Source organism: Anas platyrhynchos, chromosome 9 (genome assembly GCF_047663525.1).
Source record: "Anas platyrhynchos isolate ZD024472 breed Pekin duck chromosome 9, IASCAAS_PekinDuck_T2T, whole genome shotgun sequence".
NCBI lineage: Eukaryota > Metazoa > Chordata > Aves > Anseriformes > Anatidae > Anas > Anas platyrhynchos.
Window position 1 is genome coordinate 9640573 of NC_092595.1, and position 17898 is coordinate 9658470.

At 66.0% G+C, this 17898-nt stretch overlaps 3 protein-coding genes across 5 annotated transcripts; all 3 read right to left on the reverse strand.

Annotated features, from left to right (window-relative positions):
- Window positions 1-1048: 1048 nt before the first annotated feature.
- On the reverse strand, window positions 1049-5581 carry CHRNG (cholinergic receptor nicotinic gamma subunit). The gene is made up of 12 exons (XM_027464198.3): window positions 5383-5581; window positions 4959-5098; window positions 4758-4802; window positions 4471-4580; window positions 4208-4363; window positions 3908-4005; window positions 2905-3108; window positions 2574-2688; window positions 2177-2291; window positions 1690-1894; window positions 1465-1598; window positions 1049-1381 (listed from the first exon to the last, which is right to left on the reverse strand). Exons 1-12 carry the CDS (start codon window positions 5579-5581, stop codon window positions 1214-1216), a joined length of 1689 nt encoding a protein of 562 aa, XP_027319999.1. The 3' UTR covers window positions 1049-1213.
- A 622-nt stretch (window positions 5582-6203) lies between these two features.
- CHRND (cholinergic receptor nicotinic delta subunit) lies at window positions 6204-9632 on the reverse strand. The gene is made up of 12 exons (XM_038183618.2): window positions 9479-9632; window positions 8901-9046; window positions 8744-8788; window positions 8513-8622; window positions 8233-8388; window positions 7967-8082; window positions 7646-7846; window positions 7267-7378; window positions 7056-7170; window positions 6759-6960; window positions 6563-6675; window positions 6204-6477 (listed from the first exon to the last, which is right to left on the reverse strand). Exons 1-12 carry the CDS (start codon window positions 9528-9530, stop codon window positions 6295-6297), a joined length of 1551 nt encoding a protein of 516 aa, XP_038039546.2. The 5' UTR covers window positions 9531-9632; the 3' UTR covers window positions 6204-6294.
- A 385-nt stretch (window positions 9633-10017) lies between these two features.
- PRSS56 (serine protease 56) lies at window positions 10018-17212 on the reverse strand. 3 transcript variants are annotated; one of them, XM_072042287.1, is made up of 17 exons: window positions 15927-17212; window positions 15465-15626; window positions 14811-15008; window positions 14076-14126; window positions 13598-13787; window positions 13390-13498; window positions 13145-13304; window positions 12820-12962; window positions 12537-12696; window positions 12240-12428; window positions 11970-12131; window positions 11790-11853; window positions 11414-11576; window positions 11071-11215; window positions 10865-10975; window positions 10593-10699; window positions 10018-10491 (listed from the first exon to the last, which is right to left on the reverse strand). In XM_072042287.1, the coding sequence occupies exons 1-17, from the start codon at window positions 16069-16071 to the stop codon at window positions 10318-10320; spliced, it is 2433 nt and encodes an 810-aa protein (XP_071898388.1). In that variant the 5' UTR covers window positions 16072-17212; the 3' UTR covers window positions 10018-10317. The 3 variants fall into 3 exon arrangements, with proteins under 3 accessions (XP_071898388.1, XP_071898389.1, XP_071898387.1); XM_072042288.1 differs by having other exon boundaries at window positions 10022-10491; window positions 10877-10975; window positions 11071-11218; window positions 15927-17211; XM_072042286.1 differs by having other exon boundaries at window positions 10023-10491; window positions 11071-11218; window positions 15927-17211.
- Between the last annotated feature and the right edge of the window lie 686 nt (window positions 17213-17898).

Sequence of the window (17898 nt, forward strand, 5' to 3'; positions counted from 1 at the left end):
TTAGCTTCTTGCAGATGACATCACTTAGGGTTTTAGTCCTGTTGTTGTGCCCAGCTGCGCGTCGCGTCCACCTCTGCTATTTCATGTACTCGCCCACTTCTTGCTTCTCATGCCCTGCGCCTAAGCTGGTGCTGATGAGCGCAGGCTTGCTATTAAATCTGAAAATGCTGCAGTCCTGCTGTGCTCGCCCTTAAATACTCATTGCGAGAGAGATGCAGAAGAGCCCTTCCCCTGAGGCTGTGCCTCCCGCTGCCGCTGTGGTTGAGATTTGGAGGAACTCGGCACCAGTTCCTCTTGCTCAGGGAGCAAGCTGGCTGGGACCTGGAGTTTGCCCTCTTAAATGCTACGAGGATTTGTGAGGGCAGAAGAAAAGTGGTGTTCTTTGATCGGTGTGAAGCACTGGATTTGGTGCTTCCACTGGACTGGGGAGAGATGGAGCCAGATTGGTTTCTGAGCAGTGCTTTTGGGTTGTGATCTACCGTGTCCTGCTGGTAAGTGGTGAAAAGTTAGCCACGGGGTTGTCTGGGAGGGGAAGCAGCCTCTGTTGCACCCTAGGAGGAGGTTTCAGATCCTCTTCAGATAGCAAGCCTGAGCAGGAGCCCCAAATCTGCGGTGAGCCTTGACCTTCCCTGTTCTTTTCATCCCAAAAGGCTTTGTCCACCTTTAAACTTACTCAGATCCCTGTGTAGCTTCTTTTGAGGAAACCAGCAGCACGTTGAACCCCTTCAAGCCACAGAACCCATCCCCAGGGCTTTGCTATCCCCAGGGGTTGCTGGGCTGTGGCAGGTTTGTGAGCCCTGCCTGTCTGCTGGTCCAGCAGGAGCTGACGGCTGGGCTGGGGTTGTCTGGTTCAGGGAATGATGGTGAGGAAGCTCGCAGGGCTGGGGGCTCCAAACCAGGACCTCCTGTCCCTTCAGCCACTGTGGGACTGGGGACAGGACCCCCCACCCTGTTGTGTCTGTCCCCAGCTGGGTGCCAGCCCTCAGGGGGGGGTCATCCCATGGGGATAACCCCAGCAGGAGGCAGAAAGAAGCCACAGGAGCCCACGAGACTGCCACGAGGTTTACTTCCATGTTCGGCACAACCACAGCCACCCCGTGCTCCCCATCACCCCCACGGCAGGGGGGTGACAGAGCCCTGCCACCCCGGTCCCCAGGAAGCCGGGCACGGAGATTTTGGGGACATCCAGCCCCTGGCATCACCTGGTCGGGTGTCACTGGGGCAGGTACGGCTTGGGGTCCCCGGGGAAGGGCAGGGCGGGCGCCTGGTTGAAGTGAGCCATGAGGAAGATGCCGACGGTGCCGCAGAAGAAGAGGGAGGCCATGATGAAGAAGCAGACGCGGTCGATCACCCGCCCCACCAGGATCCACTCCTCGTTCTCCTGTGGGCGCACATCGAGGGGGCGCTGAGGGCTTGTCCTCGCCACCCCTGGTCCCCCCCTGTGCCGCCCCAGCCCCGACTCACGCTGCTGAAATCGTTCTGCTCCCGCGTGGCGTTGGCGATGTGGTTGCAGGCGTCGACACAAGCCCGGATCTCGGGGCCTGCCTCCTCCAGGCTCTGGCAGAAGTCCTGAGCGTAGCCGCTATCCAGCCCACGGCCTGCGGGCGCACGGCACGAGGCACCGGTGAGCACCCCGGGCCAGCCCGGCGCATCACCCAGGGGAAATGCCAGCCCGCCTGGGGCACTCACCGATCTTCTCCAGCACGGTTTTCATCAGCCCATCCCTCTCCTTCTGCTTCTCGAAGAGCAGCTCGGTCCGGGCTTTCCACAGCATGTACTCGTCGGCTTTCACCATCAGCCCCAGGGAGCTGCGTCGCCGGGAGGCTCGCGGCGGCCCCGGCGCCTCCTCCGGCATGTGCATGCCCAGGTAACGGGGCAGGAGGTGCAGCCACACCTGGGCACAGTGTCACCCATGGGGTCCTGGTCCCCTGATACCACCCAGGGCACCCCGTGAGTGCAGTTGGGTCCTAGTGCATCATCCCTGGAGCACCCTTGTGCCACCGGGCACCCGCTGCTCCCCAGGGCTCAGCAGTGGTTTAGAGGGGTCAGCGGCACAGCGTGGTGCCTTGGGGACATCTGGGGGTCCCTACCACGGGTTAGGGCATGCCTACAGAGTAGGGCAGACCCCAGACACCCCCCCTAATCCCCACAGGGGCAGGGGGCTGGAGGCAGGTACCTGGCGCACCCTCTGGGACATGGAGTGAGTGTTGGGCGTTCTCAGCGAGACGTTGAGGACGATGACGGCGTTCACCACGATCACCACCGTCACCACCATGAGGAAGGTCAGGTACCTGCGAAGGGGGCACGGGGCCTCAGCTGCCACGCTACGAGCTACGGTAGCGGGAATTTTGGGGTGGAAACTGGGGACATGGGCACGCGGTAACCCCGTGTCACCCTGCGCGTGGAGGGTTGGAACGTCCTGCCTGGGAGCCTTGGCTCCCTCTCCCCTTCCTGCCGTGGCAGCTTGCCCAGGATATGAGCAGATAGGGCAGATATCCGTGCCTGGGTCCTGTCCACTGGCACCCAGACACCCCCGCTGGCCCAGTGTGACCCCATCCCCTCGTGTCACTTACTTCCCGATGAGCGGCACCGCCTGGGAGGTCTCGGGCACCTTCTGGGCGATGAGGAAGAGGAAAACGGTCTGGGCCAGGAGCACGTTGATGGAGACGGTGCATTTCTGCCCGCCCGCTGCCGAGGAGGGGCAGAGGGGAGGCTTGGCATGGGGGCAGCGGTGTGGGCACGGCACCGCTTTGGCAAAATTACCCCAGCAATGAACCCACCAAGTCCTGCGTGGCAGCTTAACCCAGGAGTACCCAAAAAATCACCCCAAACCCCAAATATCTCAGAAGTCACCAGCTGGGGATGAACATCCTGGTGCCCACCATGGGCACAGCACCAGCGTACCTTTGGCAGGCAGAAAGTAGACGAGCACAGCCATGGAGGAGATGAGGACGCAGGGCACGATGATGTTGATGATGTAGAAGAGGGGCTTGCGCTGGATGATGAGGTAGAAGACCACCTGCTGGTACTGGGTGTCGTCTGGGGTGAAATGCCCCGAATTGATGATTTTCCGCGCGGGGCGGTGCTTGATGGCCCACTCGCCGTTCTCTGCCACGCAGGGATGCCACCAGGTGAGTCCTCGTGTCCTTTTGGGGACACTGCCAGCCCCCAGCACGGGTGGGAGGATGAGGAGGGCTGGGCACGGTGTGGGGAGAGGTGCTGGGGCCACGATGAGGGGGCAGGGGAGGGCGATGCGCACCGAGGGGTGCTCCAAAATACCCCTGAAAAGCACCGAGGGGTGCTCCAAAATACCCCTGAGAGCTACAGGAGGGGGAAACTGATGGGGCACCGGGGGTCCCTTGGGGACAGGGGCTCCCAGGATGAGTTACGTGTGGGGCCGGGAGTCCCCCCCAGCGCCCTGCCAGCGGGGAGCCGTGGGGGAAGCCGAGCGTGACGCTTTATTAAGGCGCGTTGTTTTCCCCCGCCGTCTGCGGGAGCGATAGATTTTTCCCAATCAAGATCGCAGCCCGGGCCGGTAATGAAAAAATAAATCTCTCCGCCCGAAAAGCATTTTGTTCCTTCACTATGCAATTAAAATGTGATGGAAAACGTCATCGTTTGGCCGTGACAGCTACGTTCCCAACATCAATCAAGCTGCCGGGAGCAGCGCTCTCCGGGAGGGACTGCCAGGCGGTGAGAGCGGCGAGCCGGGGGGGCTGGAAAAACAAATCTCTCCCCCGCTCCCGCTCCCACTAATAACTTAAGTACCCATGTAATGGCAAGGGCTGCTAATAGCCTCTCCCCCCGGCTCCCCACCGCCCAGATTTTGGCAGCCAGCGGCGTTGCAGCAGGTTTCTGGGCGCCCCCAGGGTGGGCTGCTCGTGTTTTTGGGGGGGCGTGGGGCTACCTGTGAAGGCTTCGGGGTCGATGGAGATCCACTCCACGGTCTGGCCTTCCTCCACCGTCAGCAGCAGGTTGATTTCGTTGGCGCTGTAGGTCTGGGACCTGGGGAGGGACAGGCAGCATGCACTAGGCCACCTCCTGCTTTTTTTTTGGCCACTTGGCTTGGCTCAGGAGCCCCTCACCTCCCGGTGGTCACGGGGTGCCAGGGGACAGCTTGGTGGCACTTTGCAAGTGGGGCTCATTGCAAGACAATGAGGTTTTGGGGACAAAGGGGGACCCCCTACCCCCCCAATAAGGTGCTCACTGGAAGACCATGGTGCAGTTCTGCCAGTCGAAGGGGAAGTAGGTGACGTGGATGGAGCAGGAGCTGCGGTAGATGGCGGGGGGCAGCCAGTAGATGCTGCCGTCGGGGGACACCAGCACGTTGGTGTAGAGCGTGATCTCGAACGTCCCGTCAATGCTGGGGGGGGGAAAAAAAGGGTGGGCTCAGCCCCAGGCGATGCCCACGGGGTGGCTGTCACCCCACGCGTGGGGAGGTGACCCTGCTGCACCCCGGAGTGGGCTCACTTGTTCTCCAGGACGATGTCGGGCAGCCAGACCATGGTGGAGGGCACCCGCAGCAGCTGGATGTTGTCGTAGTGCTCGGGGTCCCACCGCAGGCGGTAATCGGACCATTGCTGGGCAAGGGGAGCAAAAAGAGGGGGGGGTCACGGCGCTCCCCGGGGCTGCCTGTCCCGTGTTGTCCCCAAAATGGGCACAGCAGGGGGCACCCACAAAAGGGGGGGTGGGTTACGGTGACAGCCCGCCACGAGGCGAAAAGGTAACCGAGGGGGGGGGACTGTCTGAGGTCTCACCATCTCGATCCAGACGTTGGTGGTGAGGGTCTCCTCCCGCTCGTTCTGGCAAGCAAGGAAGGGGGGAGGTGGCTTTAGCCATCTGTCCCCTCCATGGGGACAGATCCCATCCCACCAGGGCCACCTGGGCCCCTGCAGCATCACCCCAGCACCCCAGGTCCATGCTCCCGCCCGCTGCTGGGGGCTGGGGGGGGGTCTCACCAGGGAGATGAGGTTGGTGAGGGTGAGCTTGAGGGTGACATCGATGACTTGGTCCCCGCGCAGGGCCGGGCGCAGGTGCCGGTTGTAGTTGGTCATCAGGTCCTGGAGCAGCTTCTCCTCCTGGTTCCTGCAGCTCACACCTTGGGGGGGGGGACACGCAGCGCCGTGGGGGCACCCCAGGGTGGGGATGAGGGGGCTGGTGATGCCCCAGGGGGCTGCTGGCATGACTGGGGGGAGGTCGTGCATGGGGAGGGGGTGCACGCACCGCTGAAGGTGCCCGGCGGTGCGCAAACAGGGCATGGGGACACCCAGGGGGACCATGCATGGAGCCCTGCACCCATGGGTGACAAGCCCCCAAGGACAAAGCCAGTGGAAGGGGGGACCCCCAGCACTCCCCCCACACCGCGGGGTGGGCACCCCTTACCTGCCAGGGCACAGAGGGCGAGGAGGAGGCCGCGCATGGCGGAGCCGTGGGGCGCAGGGGCTGGGGCTCCGCTCGGCCGCCTGCACGCCGAGCTTCTGGGCCTGGCGCCCGGCGGGATGGGACAGCTGTCCCCAACCCCGTCAGCTGCTCCCAGCAGCAATGCGGGGCAGGGAGGGGTGGGAGGCAGCCCGCGTCCCATCCTGTCCCCCCCCCGTCCACCACCAGCGGAGTGGTGGCGGTGTGCTGGGCAGCTCCCGTGGCGTTTCGTGCTGTTGGTGGGGTGTGGAATTGGGGTTGGGGGCAAAATGATGGCCTCCGTTCCCCCATATCCCCCAGAAAAGGATGTATGGCCCCATAGTGGAAAGCCATGTGGCCATGGGTTATGGAAAGGGGGTGTCCCCCTGCAAACACCTCCAGCGGTGCCCTGTGTCCCCCCCCAGCAGTGACCGGTGGCCCCCAGGGCAGGCAGGTCCCCTCAGCAGTGCCCGCCTCAAGGGTCTGAATCCTGCCCAGCCCCATGTCGGGGGGAGCTGCACATTCCTGGCTCGGTGGAGAGGATGTGGCAGCTGTCCCAGGCCACCACCGGCAGGGGGGACATCAGCTGTGCCCCCTGAAACCGGAGCCCTGCTCCTGCTGAGACACCCCCTGGGCCCCAGCCACTCACTGTGGGATTGGGGAGACCTCTGGGGGTCTGGCTGGGGGTCTTGGCCCCCTGTAGCACCAGAACACCCAGCAGCACCCATCCCCTGGGTGGGCATCGCCCCCCCTGGCACACACCAGGGCTCGGCGCTTCGGGTGGGACACCGAGAGCAGGCACCAGCTCTGCGCCCCACGGCGAGAAGCACCCAGCTTTATTTCCCCAAACCACAGCGGGATGAGCAGAGAGGACCCCCCCCCTTCCTCCCGGCCACCCTAAATGTAGCGCTTGTTCTCCTCCCGGTAGTCGTAGGGGTCTCCGGAGAAGGGCAGCGGCGGCGGGTGGTTGTAGATTCCCATGAGGAAGATCCAGAGCGTGCCCACCACCAGCATCGGGGTGATGAGGAACAGGCAGAGGCGGTCCAGGGTGCGGGCCACGCGGTTCCAGTTGTCCTTCTCCTGGGGAGGGAGCCAGGAGCAGGGCAGCGGGGGCACGGTGGGCACGGGGAGCCCCCCTCCACCCCGCCGTGCCCGCGGCCCCCACCTCATTGTAGCTGTTTTTCTCCCGCATGTGCTTGACGATGAAGTTGGCACCATCAACAGCAGGTTTCAGCTGCTCATAGAGCTGCTCCTCGCTCGTCCCCGCTGGTGCCAAGCCTGGGGGGCACAAGACCCCTCAGAGGGCACAGCCACCCTCCCCGTGTCCCCCCCTAACCCCACAAAGAGGGGCTGAGGCTCACGGGCGGGGGTGACTCGGCTGGCCAGCCCGTGCCGTTCCGACTGTTTCTCGAACATGAGCTCGCTGCGGGATTTGACGCTGTAGTACTCCTCCGCCTTGGCGATGTACCCGGCCGAGCTGCAGCGCCGGATGCACGGGGCGCCCGCCGCACTCCCCGCCGGCTGCGACATGCGCAGCAAACGGGGCAGGCTCTCCAGGAACACCTTGGGCACAGGACGTCACCGTGTCCCCGCTTTCTGTCCCCTCAAGCTGGGCGCACCTGGCCCAGATGGGACACCCCCGGGGTCCCCCCCCTCACCTCTCTGACCCAGTCGGACATGATGTGGGTGCTGGGGGTGCGGAAATGGAAGTTGAGGACCACCACGCAGATCACCACCACGGCCGTCACCAGCAGCATGATGAAAAGCAGGTACCTGGGGTGGCGTTGGCACAAGGGGGTGGGGATGCGCAAAGCCACCCTGGGGACCCCGAGATTGCCCTCGCTGTGCCCGGCGGTGCCCAGGACTCACTTGCCGATGAGGGGGATGGCGTGGGAGGTCTCGGGGAGGCGCTGGGAGACGAGCAGGAGGAAGACGGACTGGGCCAGGAGCACCGAGATCACCAGGGTCATCTTCTCACCACCTGGAGAGCAGGTAAGCTCAGGGCACAGGTCCCCCTCCCAGTGTCCCACCCTAAAGGGCCCCATATGGGGTTTTCTCTTGTAGGAGTAGCACAAGGTACCACCTGGGTGATCCTACACCCTGCTCAAGGATGACAGGGTCCTAGAGCGGGGTGTCCTGGTGCCAGGACGTCCCCATGTTGGGCATCGGGGTGTCCCCATGACGCAGGGCAGGAATGGGATGTGGGATGTCCCCACGCCCCCGGTGCAGGTGCCAGGGGGCCACTCACTGTCAGCGGGCAGGTAGAAGACGAGGATGGCCATGAAGGCGATGAGGACGCAGGGCGTGACGATGTTGATGACGTAGAAGAGCGGCTTGCGCTTGATGATGAGGTAGAAGGTGATGTCCTGGTGCTCGCTGCTCTCCGGGGGGTAGCTGGGGTGGATGTTCTTGCGGGCCGGGCGGTGGATGATTTCCCACTCGCCGTTCTCTGTTGGGACATTTGGGCCATCCTCACCACCCCCAGCAGCCCCCAGGTACCGGGGTGCCCTGAGCCCCATCCAGGGTGTCCCCAACCGCCACGGGACACGGCGGAGAGCACCAACGCGACCTGTGAAGCCTTCGGGGTCGATGATGATCCACTCCACCCGGTAATATTTGTCCGTCTCCGGGTCGCTCTCCTCCTTCAGGTGCATGCTGATCTCCTGCGCGTTGTACGCCAGCGAGCTGGGGGGGGACAGGCGGTGAGGGGCTGCACCCACCAGCTCCATCCTCCATCCGGGGGGTCCTGGGTCCCTCCCCGTGCTGCACCCCTACAGCAACGGGCACCGCGGGGTTGGGGACCCGGCTCCTTGGCCACCCTCCTGCCCCCAGCACCTGAACTTGAGGGTGCAGTTCTGCCAGTCGAAGGGGAAGAAGTCGACGTTGATGGGGCAGGCGCTGCGGAAGATGGCAGGAGGCAGCCAGTAGACGTAGCCGGTGTTGTAGACCAGCACGTTGCAGTAGTAGGCGACCTCGAAGAGCCCGTCGTTGCTGCGAGGGAGAAAAAAAACGAGGTGGTAGCAGGGCGAGGGAGAGCCCTGGGTGCCTGGGGATGGTTCTGGATGAGGCTGTTCGCTCGGGAAGGTTGGGGAGGGGAAACTGAGGCAGGGCTCACTTGTTCTCCAGGACTATCTCAGGCAGCCACAGCATTTCTGGCCGCAGGCGGAGCACCTCGATGTCCCCAAACTCGGATTTGTTCCACTGTAGGCGGTAATCCGTCCAGCCCTGGTGGAGGACAAGCCCTGGGTCACCCCCTCACCACACCAGGCCACCCCACAGCTGATGCTGTGACACCCAGGGTGACAGCATGGGGACAGGGACCCTTTCCCCTCCTGTCCCCACTCACTTGTTCGAGCCACACATTGGTGGTGAGCGTCTCATCCACCTCTTTCTGCAACGACAACGGGGGGCACGGAGATGCCACAGCTCTCTCCAGGACCCCCCCCAACCCAAACCAGCCTTTTTGGGGTGCAGCCAGCCTGCTGCTGCCCGCTGGGGCTCACCAGCGAGATGAGGTTGGAGAGGGTGAGGGCCAGGTAGACGTCCACCACCTGGTCGGTGGAGACGACGGGGCGCAGATCCTTGTTGTAGCCCCTCTCCTCGAAGAGGTGGTGGATGAGCCGCTCCTCCTGGTTAACGCAGAGCCCGCCTGGGGGGCACGGGGTCAGGCAGAGCCACAGGGGGATGGGGGTTGTTGGGCTCCCCCCCCCCAAAAAAAAAAGGGATGCCCAGCAAGGGCAGGGAAGGGCAAGGATGGAGGGGACGGGAGCTGGCCAGGACGCTGCATGTCGGTGCCATGGGGGCGCACAGGGTGTGCAGGGATGGCACCCACGTGGGGACACAGGGACACAGGGACATACAGACACCTGTATGCAGGTGTCTGTATGCACACACATGCAGGGACACGGACACAGGGACACTGTGCACACAGACAGACAGACACACGCACGGTGATGACACAGCGCTGGGTAGGGCAGCACAAGGGATGCTCGGCGACAGATCCCTGCTGGTCAGTCCCCAAAATACAGCCTCGGGGGAACCCCCAGCACCCCCACCTCCCAGTCCCCGGGGCCCCGCTCACCCCACACCACCAGTGCCCCAAGCAGGGCCAGCCACAGCAGCAGGTCCCCCATGCGGTGCCCGCGGTGCCTTTGCGCCGTGCCAGCTCCTCGCCACCTCCCCGCTTGGCCTGGCCCGGCGGATGTCCGGCCACCGGGATGGACGGTGCCAGGTGCCGAGGGGGAAGGGTGCCGGCACCGGATACCCCCCCCGTGGCCCCCTTGTTTCCGGCACCCCCGTGCTGGGAGAAGGGAGACGGGCAGGCACAGCTGGGCTCGCCACCCCACGGTGCCACCTCGTCACCCCGGAGCTGGGAGGAGCAGACCCTTCCCCACCGCCCGGGATGCTGCTCGAGGGCAGTTTTGTGCTGCCCCATGAGCTGAAGGTGTTGGCACCCCCCAGGGGCACGTCCCCTGGGAGGGGGTTTCACGTGGGGTGGCACCTGGGGTGGGCACCCCAGTGCTGGACTCTAAGGAAAAGGGTGCTGAGGCGGGCAGGGGCTGCCTGACCCTGCTGGGGTCACCCCATGGATAATGGGGGCAGGACCTGAGGATGGGGGCATCGCTTGGGGGTGTGAGGTGATGGGGAGGGTGAAAAAAGAGAGAAAAAACAAAGTCTACCGGAAAATAGAGCCCTTCTTTATTGAAAAATAAACCTTTCTCTGTACAAATAAATAACAGTCCGGGTGCCTGCGGGGAACACGGGGTGTGGGGGGCTCGCTAAGGTGGGGGTACCAGGGAGAGGAGGGCTGAGGACCCTAGCCAGGATGCTCCAGGTGCCCCGCATCGCCCCGGGAGGTTGGTGGGAGGAGGGAAACTGAGGCACAATGGGGGACAAAGGAGTGGGAGACCCCGAGCTCCCCTACGTTTTCAAAGCCTCGAGGGCCAAAGCGACGAGGCCGGGCATGCTGCGGGCCAGCGAGTCGCTCTCCAGCCCCACGAGGCCGGCGAAAACCGTGGGGCGGCCGCCCACCGTGGCCCTCACCTGCGCCCGGTACAGCCCCTTGGTGTTTTTGGAGCCCAGGTCCACCAGGATCTGCCAGGGGAGGAAAACCACCGTCAGCCCCAGGGCGAGGGGACACGCCGCTGGCGAGCTGGGGACGGCGAGGCGCCGGGGGGGGTGGCTGCCCCACGCACCTCCTGGAAGGTCATGGCCAGGTCCGGCTCCGGCACCCGCAGCACCCAGGCGTAAAGCTCCTGCACCGCGCCCACCCGCAGCGCCGAGGCGTTGAGGCCAGGGCAGGCTGCAAGCCCCCGGGGGGGGGACAGGAGAGAGATGGAAATAGGGTCAGGGGGTGGGTGGGGGCACCGCGCTGTCACCAGCCCCAGGGTGCAAAGCCCAGGCTGGGTTTGCCATCTCCGGCATCCCGGTGGCATCCCGCAGCACCTGGGGGCTGGGGGGTGCTTACCTCTTCCCTCACCTGCCTCCTCCTCCTCTTCCTCCTCTTCCTCTTCTTCCTCCTCCTCCTCCAGCCCAGGCTGTGTGGGCACCAGCTCACGTTTCTCCCTCGGCACCAACCCTGCGTGGAAATCCCATTGGGGACGCCGTCGGTGGCCACTGCTTGGGCACAAAGCTGGGTGGAAATGACGACCCCGATGCCCCCCCAGGGCTCACGGTTTGGTGTCGGGGTCCCCGATGGCTCTCCGGGTGCCTGCTGCTGCTGCGTGGCTTCCAGGGGGGTGTCGAGGTCCAGCTCTGCCCGGAGCTGGGCGAGGAAAGCTCTGCCCTGTCCCACCAGCTCCTCCACCTCCTCCTCACCCTGCTGCGGGGAAGGGAAAGGGAACAGGGCAGGCAGTGGGGTTTGGTCCTTGCTGGCACTGTCACCGGAGCGGCAGGGGTTCCCCCCATCCCATCCCATCCCATCCCATCCCATCCCATCCCATCCCATCCCATCCCATCCCATCCCATCCCATCCCATCCCATCCCATCCCATCCCATCCCATCCCTCTCCAAATACCTGCAAGAAGAGCCACGTCTCCCCGGGGAGCCGCTGCCCATCTGGGGTGGGTTCCAGGGGGCTGCCCCCATCCATAGCCCTCAGCGCCTGCACCCAGTCCTGCAGCTGGGGCCCCACGGCCCCAAAGAGCCCCGCAAATGGGGGCGGCTGCCCGGCCCCCTGCCTGCAAGCACAGCGGGGACAGCTCAGCCAGGCACCCATCCCTTGGGCACTGCCACCCCCCGTACACCCCTGTTGGGACCTGGTTATGGGAAGAGCAGGACCCCAATGCCTTGAGCTGTCCCCAAAAAGCCCTATCAGTGCCCATGGGTATCTCGCTCGCCTCCCCAAAACCTACAGCCCCCATAACCCACCATGCCCTTGCGTCCCCCTTTACCTGGTGGGGGGTCTCCAGGGTCCCTCTGCTTTGGGGTTAGGCTGCCCCCCTCCCACAGCCACGTCTGTGGGGACAAGAAGGGGACAGGAGGGACACGGCGTAGGGGTGCCTGAGCCACCAGCACGAGGGTGGCGCGTCCCCACAGGGCCACGGGGTGGCACAGCCGGGGCGGGTGGGTACCTGGGGCGTCCCTACGGACACGGGCAGGGAAGAGGTGCCTGTAGATCTTGCCCAGGAGCTGGGGCAGAGCCCGGGTGAGGAAGGAGAAATCCACCTGGTTCCGGATGAAGTCCCCGGCCCGACGCAGGAGCCCCACCAGTGTCTGGGCGTAGGAGTGCAGCTCTGGGGAGGGCGCAGCGAGAGAACCACGTCCCTGGCACCGTGCCGGCACGGCGTGTCCCCAACCCGTCCCCATCCAGACACAGCCCCCGTGCCCCGGCGTTGTCTCACCGCATCGCCTCGCCCGGGCACGGCACGTGTCCTCAGCAAGGCGTGCGCAGGCGGCTTGGCCCCGGGGTGCCCGGCAGGACCCCGAGTAGAAGGAGCAGAGGCGGGTGCGCTCGGGGGGCTGCCGCTCGGGGGGCAGCTGCGACAGGGCCAGCAGCTCGAAGCAGCTCGGTTCCCGGCTGCCAGGGGCGGCTGCGAGGACAGCGGGGTTGCCATAAGCTGCCGAGCCCCCCCCCATCACCTTGTGGGACCCCCGTGGGCCCCATTCCCACGGCCATCCCGTGCCCCTTGGCCACTCACGGTCCATCTGGAGGCTGAGCCAGTCCGCGAAGGCAGCGACACGGGTGTAGACGCCGGGTTTGCCCCTCTCACCGCACCCGTCACCCCACGAGGTGATGCCATATAGGACAAAGCGGCGCGAGGAGGGGTCCTGGCACACCAACGGGCCCCCCGAGTCGCCCTACGGGGGGTGTCCGTACATCAGTGGGGAGCACCGAGCGCGCTGGGAGCCTGGCCGTGCCGTGCCAGCGCTGTGTGCTCCCCCCGTGCCCAGAGGGGTTGAGGAGCTGGGGGGGGGAATTACCTGGCAGGAGTCGATGCCCCCAGACAGGTACCCAGCACAGAACATGGTGCTGGTGAGCAGCTCCCTGCCCAGGGCGCCCCGGCACGTCTCCTGGCTGAGCAGGGGCACCTGTGCCTCCATCACCACCTCGGCTGACGGCCCCTCTGCCAGGCAAGGAACCCGTTATGGGGTCCCCTCTACACAGCCCCCTCTTTTGGGGTGCCCACACGCTCCCCTCTTTTGCGCCCTTGGCTTGGAAGCAGGCGCTGGGGAGGGGGTGGCACCCGAGTTCAGCGCCCAACCTCTCTGTCACCTGCTGACCCCATGGGTGCCAGGTGGCACCTACCTTCATATAGGGACCCCCAGCCCGCGATGTAGCAGGGGGTGCCGGGGGTGGGCTCTGTGGGGCCGCTGGGCAGGCACACGGGGCTGACGGTGGCTGATGGGGCCAGCGGCACCGCCAGCTCCAGCAGCGCCAGGTCCCCGTGGAACGTCTTGGGGTTGAACTGGAAAGAAAAAGGGGGGGAGCGTGGGGGGGATCCTGGGGCGTGCAGGACTGGTTTGGGGGTGCCCACCTCCACCTCCACCGACCTTGGGGTGAGGCACGATGCGCCTGACGGGCACTGCCTCCTCGCCAGGGTCCTGCTTGCCCAGCTCGTGGTCGCCCACCACCACCGTCCACGCCAGCTCGTTCTGAGTCCTATCCAGGGACGGGGACAAAAATTTGGGGGGGGGGGGACATCAGTGCCACCCTGTGCCCCTTTCTGCAGGGACCCCACGTCCCCGTGCCCCCGTGTACCCGGCGAAGCAGTGGGCAGCAGTGAGCACCCAGGCGCGCCCCACCAGCACCCCTCCGCACATCAGCTCCCCGTGCAGCCGCACCGACACCAGCCAGGGCCAGGCCCCCGGGGGGGCCACGCTGCCCCCCATGATCCGTCCTTGGGGGGCCGTGGCGTTGAGGGGGGGGCCCGCGCGGTGCCCGCAGCTCCCTGGCGGACAAAATTAGGGTGAGTGGTGGGGGTCCCTCCGACATCCCCCTTTTTCCTCCACGGTCACCGAAGTGAGGCCGAGGAGGGGGCAGCGGGCGGCCCCCGGGGGGGTCACGGCGCACGGGGCGCGCTGTCAAGCCTCATCGTGCTCACGGAGGCGAGGGGGCGGAGGGCGGGGGGCACCCCGCGGGCCGGCAGCTGCCGACGCTAACCTCTGCCCCTCGGCACAGCGGGCAGCCGGGGATGGGGATGGGGTTTTTTTTTTGGGGGGGGGTCACCCCGGCTCACCTGGCATCGCCGCCTCTGCCGGGGCATCGCTCGGGGTGGCGGCTGCCAGCCCTGCGGGGACAGGTTGTCGCGGTGTGGGGGGGTGTTCCCCCCCCGCCCTGATGTTGGCACCGTGTCCCCAGTTTGTCCCCGTTCCTCCCAGTGCCCCCCCTGGAGCTGTGCGTCCCAAACAAACACCGCTGTCCCGCCCCAGGTGGCCCCGTCCCCTCCGGTGGCTGTGTCCCCAATCTCCCTGTCCCCCCCCCCCAGTGCCCCATTCCCCATTGTCCCACCCCAGATTCTCCACCCCTCAATACACCTGTGCCCTCTGTTCCACCCCATATCTCCCCATCCCACCTCGATCCCTCTGTGACCCCCCCAATGCCCCATCCCCCTCCAGATCCCCCAATATCCCAGTGCCCCCAACCTCCCACCCCACCCCAGCTCCTCCATCTCCTCTCGCTGCCCCATCCCAAGTTCCCCATCGCTCCCAATGCCCCCACCCCCCAAATCTCCACATCTCACCCCAGATCCTCCTTCCCCCCCCATTTTCCTGCCCCCCCAACCTTCCCATCCCACCAGAGACATCCATCACCACACTCCATTCTCCAACCCCTCCCCTCCCCTCCCCTCCCCAAATCCCCCAACCTCATCCCACCCCAGCACCCCCACCCCATATCCCCTCCAGGCACTCCTGGCTGACTCCTGTTTGTTTTTGTAGGGTCTCCTCTCTCGGGGAGGGGGGTCCCCACTCACGGCACTCCTGGAGGCGGCGCTGGCAGCGCTGGGCGCTGAGCAGGGCGCAGTGGGGCCGAGCCCCCCGGGGGGGGCACAGGAGCTGGTAGGGGGCGCAGGCCTGGCTCAGCGCCCAGTTGCGCTGGGGCACCTCGGGGTGCTCCTGGGCATCCAGCAGGGCCTGGCAGCTGGGGGGCACCCCGGGGGGCACGGCGGGGGCTGCGGGGACAACGGGGTCGTGGGTGTCCCCACGTCATCCCCGCACCATGCCCGCCTCCACCCGGGTCACCCCAGGGCGGGTGGGAAGGGGGAATGGTGGGGGGCTGTGTTGGGTTGTTTTGGTAGGGTCTCCGGGGTGTTTTGGGAAGGATTTTGCTCTTATCAAGTGGTATTTGGGGTAGGGCAAAAACTCAAGAGGGTGGGGAACTGTTTGGGTAGGGTGGTGTTTTTGTGGGGTCTTTAGGTGATATGGATTGGTTTGGGGACTGCTTTGGGGAAGGCTATGGGGGCGAACACTTATGGGGGGGATATGGTTTGGGTAGGGTCTTGGGGCGGGTAGGGTCTTTTGGGTCTTGGGGTGTTTGGGGTCTCTAGGGGATGCACGGGGCAACGTTTGGGTAGGGTCTCTAGGGAACGGGGTGTGATTTGGGTAGGAGCACGGGGGCCGGGACTCACGTGGGCAGCGGTGGGTGCTGTTGGCGCAGGGGGGGAAGAGGCAGGGGGCGCAGAGCCCGCAGCCCCCCCGCTGCCGCTGCTGCTCCGCCTGGGCCCTCTCCAGCGCCAGCAGCGCGCTCCTCAGCGCCGCCTCCAGCACCAGCGTCCCCCGGCTCGACAGCGCTGCGGGGGCGCATTGGGGCGCTCAGCCCCACCCCATAGGACCCCCCCACATCACCCCAAACCCACCCGGGACCCCCTGCCCTGTGTTTTCCATGCTGGTGTCAGGCTGGGCGCAGCGGGGGCGCAATGGGGTGGGAGCGCGGGAAGGTGGTGCCCCCTCCCGTGTGTCCCCACGTGGATGTCCCCGGGGCTGGCACAGGATAAGGGACCCATCGTGGTGCCCCCCGGCCCTAAAAAGTGGATCCCATCTCCTCCAGCCCCCCCGTTAAGCATCCCAAAGCCCCCTCCCCGTGCGCTCACCTTGTAGGACGCCGGCCGGCATGGGGTACAGCCCCTGTCCCATGGGGGCCCCCCCGGCCGGCTGCAGGAGCAGCAGCAGCAGCACGGGGGGGGCCAGACAAACCCAGGATCCATCACCCCAAAACCTCTTCCCTCCTCGCTCCATCCCGGATAGGAATGGGGAATTTTGGGGGATTAAAAAAATAAATAAATAAAAGGGGGGGGGAACCCCAAAAAGTACCCGAGGAGCCGGAGGAGGAGGCGCGCGGATATATAGACGGTGCCCCCCCCGGGGACGGGGGGGAGGAGAGAAAGAGAGGGGCCAGGGGAGCACAATAGGGCGAGTTCATTAATGTCGCGCCAAGATCCCATCCCGGGAGGGGGTCCGGGGGGGGGACACGCAGCTCGGGGCCTCAATGCCGCCTTTGTTCGACGGGGGCCTTCGGGGCGGGCAGCATCAGACGGGCGCTGCGCTCCCGGCGCTGCCCAAGGCCCTTGATCATTTTCACGCCAAGCTCAACCCCGCCAACGGTGCCCCCCCCCCCGAACCGCCCCGCAACCCCAAATCCGGCCCCAAACCCAAAAGGGGGCAGCTGGGAGTGGGGTTTGGGGGGGGGTCGGGGTGCCGGGGTGGGAGGCGGGTGGGAACGCGGCGGCGGCGGGAGCTTCAAAGGGGAGCGGGCAGCGGGAAGGGGATGCGAGAGATGGGGGCATTTAGGGGAACACAGGGATTGGGGGGGTTTTGTCCCCCGGGAGTGGGGTGCTGGGATGTGGGATGGGCCCCCCCATGTCTGTGGCTTGGTTCGGTGCGTGCCCCATGTTTTTGGGGTGTCCTCCTGCCCGTTTGCTGCCGGTGTCCTTTGTAGGGACAGGGACGGTCACGGGGTTGCCACCTCGTTGGGGCGCACGGGGTGCCCGTGACCCCAAACTTGGCCCTGTTAGGGGAAGGGGGTGCCCAGCTTCCTGGGGCCGTTTGGGGTCCCTGTGCCCACTTGGGGTGATCATAGGGTTCCCATGCCCCCACCCCGTCCCTATTAGGACAGTTTGTCCCTGTTGGGGGCATTTTGGGGGTGCCTGTGTCCCCGTGTCCACTTGGGGTGATTGGGGTGCCCCATTAGGGCCAGGGGTGCCTCCGTGCCCGCAGCCCTGACCGTGCCGCGCTCCCCTCCCTCTCCCCCCACCCCCCCCGGCCCTAATTGTGCCAGCGGGGCGCCCTCAATGCGGCCTCAGTGGCACATCAAAGGCGCGGCGCTGGCACCGCGACAACCCCACAAAAGTGTCCCCCCCCCCCCCCGGCTCCCACCTCGGTCCCCCCGGCCCCATTATTCCCTGTCCCCCCCTTTACCAGCGGGGACCGTCCCCAATACCCCATCCCCTAGGGCCCTACCCGAACCCGTCCCCCCTTTTGGCCCAGGTGGCTCGGGGTCGCTCTATGGGGTCAAGGTTTGGTGCCCCCCCCCCGGTCCCACGGCACCGCCGCCGTGTGCCCCCCGCTCAGCCCCGTGCCCGCTGCCAACCCCATTAACCTAATTGGCACCTAATTGGTGCCGGTGGGACCCCGGGGCCCCGGCTGTGGGGTTGGGGGGGGGGGGGGGGACACGGGGACGGGGATATGGGACGGTGCCCCCCGAGCTGCCCCCAGCCCCGATTTATTGTCCGGTAATTGGCGTGGGCAGCAGAGCCCGGCCGCCACCCTGGCGGCGTGCCCTGGGGGGGGACACGGGGGGGACACGGGGGGGACACTGGGGATACTGGGAACACTGGGGGGACACTGGGGACACTGGGGGGAACACGGGGGGGACACAGGGGGACACGGGGGGGACACGGGGGGGACACAGGGGGACACGGGGGGGGGGTCACCCTTGGGGGACGCATGATGGGGACGCTGGGGGGACATTGGGGACACGTGGGGGGACGCATGGGGGGACAACCCAGGGGGACATGGGGGGGACACATGATGGGGACACCTGGGGGGACACTTGGGGGGGATATT

What these genes read in the sequence shown, in the direction of transcription:
- CHRNG (XM_027464198.3), bottom strand. Translation starts at nt 5,581, where the DNA reads ATGGGACGCGGGCTGCCTCCCACCCCTCCCTGCCCCGCATTGCTGCTG. An exon ending in TCACCAACCTCATCTCCCTG is followed by an intron (nt 4,803 to 4,958) that starts GTGAGACCCCCC and finishes CTTGCTTGCCAG; the next exon opens with AACGAGCGGGAGGAGACCCT. An exon ending in GCGGTGCCGCTCATCGGGAA is followed by an intron (nt 2,292 to 2,573) that starts GTAAGTGACACG and finishes CCCCCTTCGCAG; the next exon opens with GTACCTGACCTTCCTCATGG.
- CHRND (XM_038183618.2), bottom strand. Translation starts at nt 9,530, where the DNA reads ATGGGGGACCTGCTGCTGTGGCTGGCCCTGCTTGGGGCACTGGTGGTG. An exon ending in CGACCCCGAAGGCTTCACAG is followed by an intron (nt 7,847 to 7,966) that starts GTCGCGTTGGTG and finishes ATGTCCCAACAG; the next exon opens with AGAACGGCGAGTGGGAAATC. An exon ending in GCCATCCCCCTCATCGGCAA is followed by an intron (nt 7,171 to 7,266) that starts GTGAGTCCTGGG and finishes ACGCCACCCCAG; the next exon opens with GTACCTGCTTTTCATCATGC.
- PRSS56 (XM_072042286.1), bottom strand. Translation starts at nt 16,071, where the DNA reads ATGGAGCGAGGAGGGAAGAGGTTTTGGGGTGATGGATCCTGGGTTTGT. An exon ending in GCGCCGCCTCCAGGAGTGCC is followed by an intron (nt 14,127 to 14,810) that starts GTGAGTGGGGAC and finishes CTGTCCCCGCAG; the next exon opens with GGCTGGCAGCCGCCACCCCG. An exon ending in CCCTGGAGACCCCCCACCAG is followed by an intron (nt 11,577 to 11,789) that starts GTAAAGGGGGAC and finishes CTGTGCTTGCAG; the next exon opens with GCAGGGGGCCGGGCAGCCGC.